Genomic DNA, 2,183 nt, shown 5'->3' with positions numbered 1-2,183 from the left:
ACCCACAGGGAGAGGGGCTCCCTCCTGGCCCACCCTGGGATCCCAGCCTCCCCGCAGCCTCTCCAAGTCAGGGGGCTGGCGTAGGGACAGATTGGGGGGGAGGGGGCACCCACATGAGGAGTCAGGGGACGAGGGGGTGGCTCCGCTGCCCCTCCACACGCCCCAGCCCAGCTGGCAGTGGGCGGGTCTGCCCTGCCCCTCGAGTGCCCCAGTGTCTGGAGGCCACGGCAGAAGCAGGGATGGGGCTGATGTCGAGGGCGGGGCAGGGCAGGGGCCTCTCCTCTAGCTGAGCAGCACGGGGCTCTCTCTGCAGTGGTGGACGCTGTGCTCCTGTTGCCTTTCCGGCAGAGGGGGCCTGCGGGGCCGTGTGAAGGACAGTGACGAGAGGGACGTGCTGCAGGGTGTGAGGGAGCTGGGCGCCAGGAGAGCCCGCACTGACCAGCGTCAGCGTGTGGGACAGTGCGCGGTGGGAGGAGGTGGGCTCGGGCTCACGTCCAGGCTGGACTCTCGAGGGCCCCCTCCCCAGGTCAAACCACAGCGCCCTCACACACAAACCCTCCTTTTATTTCACGGGGGCAGGTGCCTGGATAGGCTGCGGGGAAAGGGGCGACTGCCTCGGGCTGTGGGCAGGCCTAGTGGCCTCCGTAGTTCTGCATGAGCTCCGAGACTGCCTGAACGATCATCAGGGAGCCGGTGGACACGAGGACGATGAGGACGACAGTCAGAAGGATGCCCAGGACCAGGGAGCAGATGTTCAGGCATTTGGCGGTGGAGGCGTAGCTCTGGGCCCCAGTGATGTCGCCGACCATCTTCCGGTCCCTAGACTGGAGGAGGAGAGGTGGTGAGGGTCCAGGTGACCGCCGGGCCTGTGGCTCAGGCCCTCCCCCGCTGGTCCCCACTGCCCGTTCTTCCCAGCGGGGACCCACGCCCGCCTGTCCCCTGGAGTCTGAGCGCGACAGTGGCCGGTGAGCGCTCCTCCCCTCCTGGGGTCTCCATCTGCTTTCCCGCAGACAGTCAGCCTCTCCAGGAGGCCCAGGGCTCTCCCATCCTTTCTCTGGCCGCCTCACTGGCCCCTCACCCACCAGGGGACAAAAGGCTGACCCTGGTCATCCCCACGCACCCCCTGCAGCCTCATCATGACCTGCACGTGTACACACACACACACACACACACACACACACAACATGCAGCAGAACAACACACACGGGGGCTCCCAACCCCACGTGCCGTCTGGGCAGGGCCTCTCCAGGCTCCCAGACACTTCCGTGGAGACGCCCCGGGTGCCCACCCACCTTCACAGAGTAGGCGAATGCCACGAAGCCCAGGCAGCACCAGTTCATGAAGATGGTGTTGAACAGGGACCACACGATGTGGTCGGGCACGGCGGTGTCGCTGCGGATGTTGATCACCGTGGTCGTCAGGGGCGCCTGGCTCTGGGGCGCCCCCAGCACGGCCACCTCGTGCTCCTCCTTGAGCACCTCATAGGCTGGGGGCACCGCCCCGTGGGCCCCAGTGAGTAAGAGCTGGGATGTGCGGTTCATGGTGGGAACAGAGGAACTGCGGTCTAGATGCCAGAACACACTCCCGGTCCCCTTTTTTTACTCAGGAGTTTCGATTTCTCTGAATTTCCGTTTCCTGGCTTTTGGAGTATTGGGGATGGGCTGGTCCTAGGAGGCGTGAGGAACCAGTGAGTGTCAGGTTACACCGGGTGGGTGGGAGGAAGGCTAGGGCCTGGAGGGATTTCCTGTCCCAGAGGCTGGAAGGGGCCGATTTCCCTCTCCCCTCCCCCTTCTTTTGTAATAAAGAGCTTTAATAGAAGAAATACAAATAACAGTTTAAGAACTTGTAACCTCCTGTGTGTGGGAGAGGCCCAGGAATTGTGAGTAAACAGTTTTCTGTAAATGAGAAAATGTGGAGAAGTTTCTCCCGGAGATGCTGAATCCACCCGTTAAATGCCACTGTGAGTTAGAGACAAAAGGCACTGGGGTGGACGAGAGGACTCTTTTGGGAGATGACCCCGAAATGCATAAAAATAAAGCTGATTCCTGCAGAGGCCAATCCTTGCCTCCTCCATCCCTGAGAGTTTTCTAGGAATGTGGCCCCCCCCCCCCCCCGCCCACCCCCATCCTGGTACAAGAGAAAACACCCTTTCAGGGCAGTTTCTCTTGTTGACTGAAATTAAA

General features: G+C 61.9%; 1 protein-coding gene across 1 annotated transcript; it reads right to left on the bottom strand.

Moving 5' to 3' along the window:
• Window positions 1-543: 543 nt before the first annotated feature.
• Window positions 544-1,628, bottom strand: LOC133241683 (interferon-induced transmembrane protein 3-like). The gene is made up of 2 exons (XM_061407611.1): window positions 1,293-1,628; window positions 544-824 (listed from the first exon to the last, which is right to left on the bottom strand). The coding sequence occupies exons 1-2, from the start codon at window positions 1,539-1,541 to the stop codon at window positions 633-635; spliced, it is 441 nt and encodes a 146-aa protein (XP_061263595.1). The 5' UTR covers window positions 1,542-1,628; the 3' UTR covers window positions 544-632.
• Window positions 1,629-2,183: the final 555 nt, after the last annotated feature.

Source organism: Bos javanicus, chromosome 29 (genome assembly GCF_032452875.1).
Source record: "Bos javanicus breed banteng chromosome 29, ARS-OSU_banteng_1.0, whole genome shotgun sequence".
Lineage (NCBI taxonomy): Eukaryota > Metazoa > Chordata > Mammalia > Artiodactyla > Bovidae > Bos > Bos javanicus.
The sequence above is the reverse complement of the archived record's forward strand: the minus strand, read 5'-3'. Positions and strand labels throughout refer to the sequence as shown.

Bases quoted from the DNA above. Each gene is read 5' to 3' on its own strand.
- LOC133241683 (XM_061407611.1), bottom strand. From the start codon at position 1,541: ATGAACCGCACATCCCAGCTCTTACTCACTGGGGCCCACGGGGCGGTG. The intron at 825-1,292 runs GTGGGTGGGCAC...CTCCTCCTCCAG, and splicing joins CATTCGCCTACTCTGTGAAG to TCTAGGGACCGGAAGATGGT.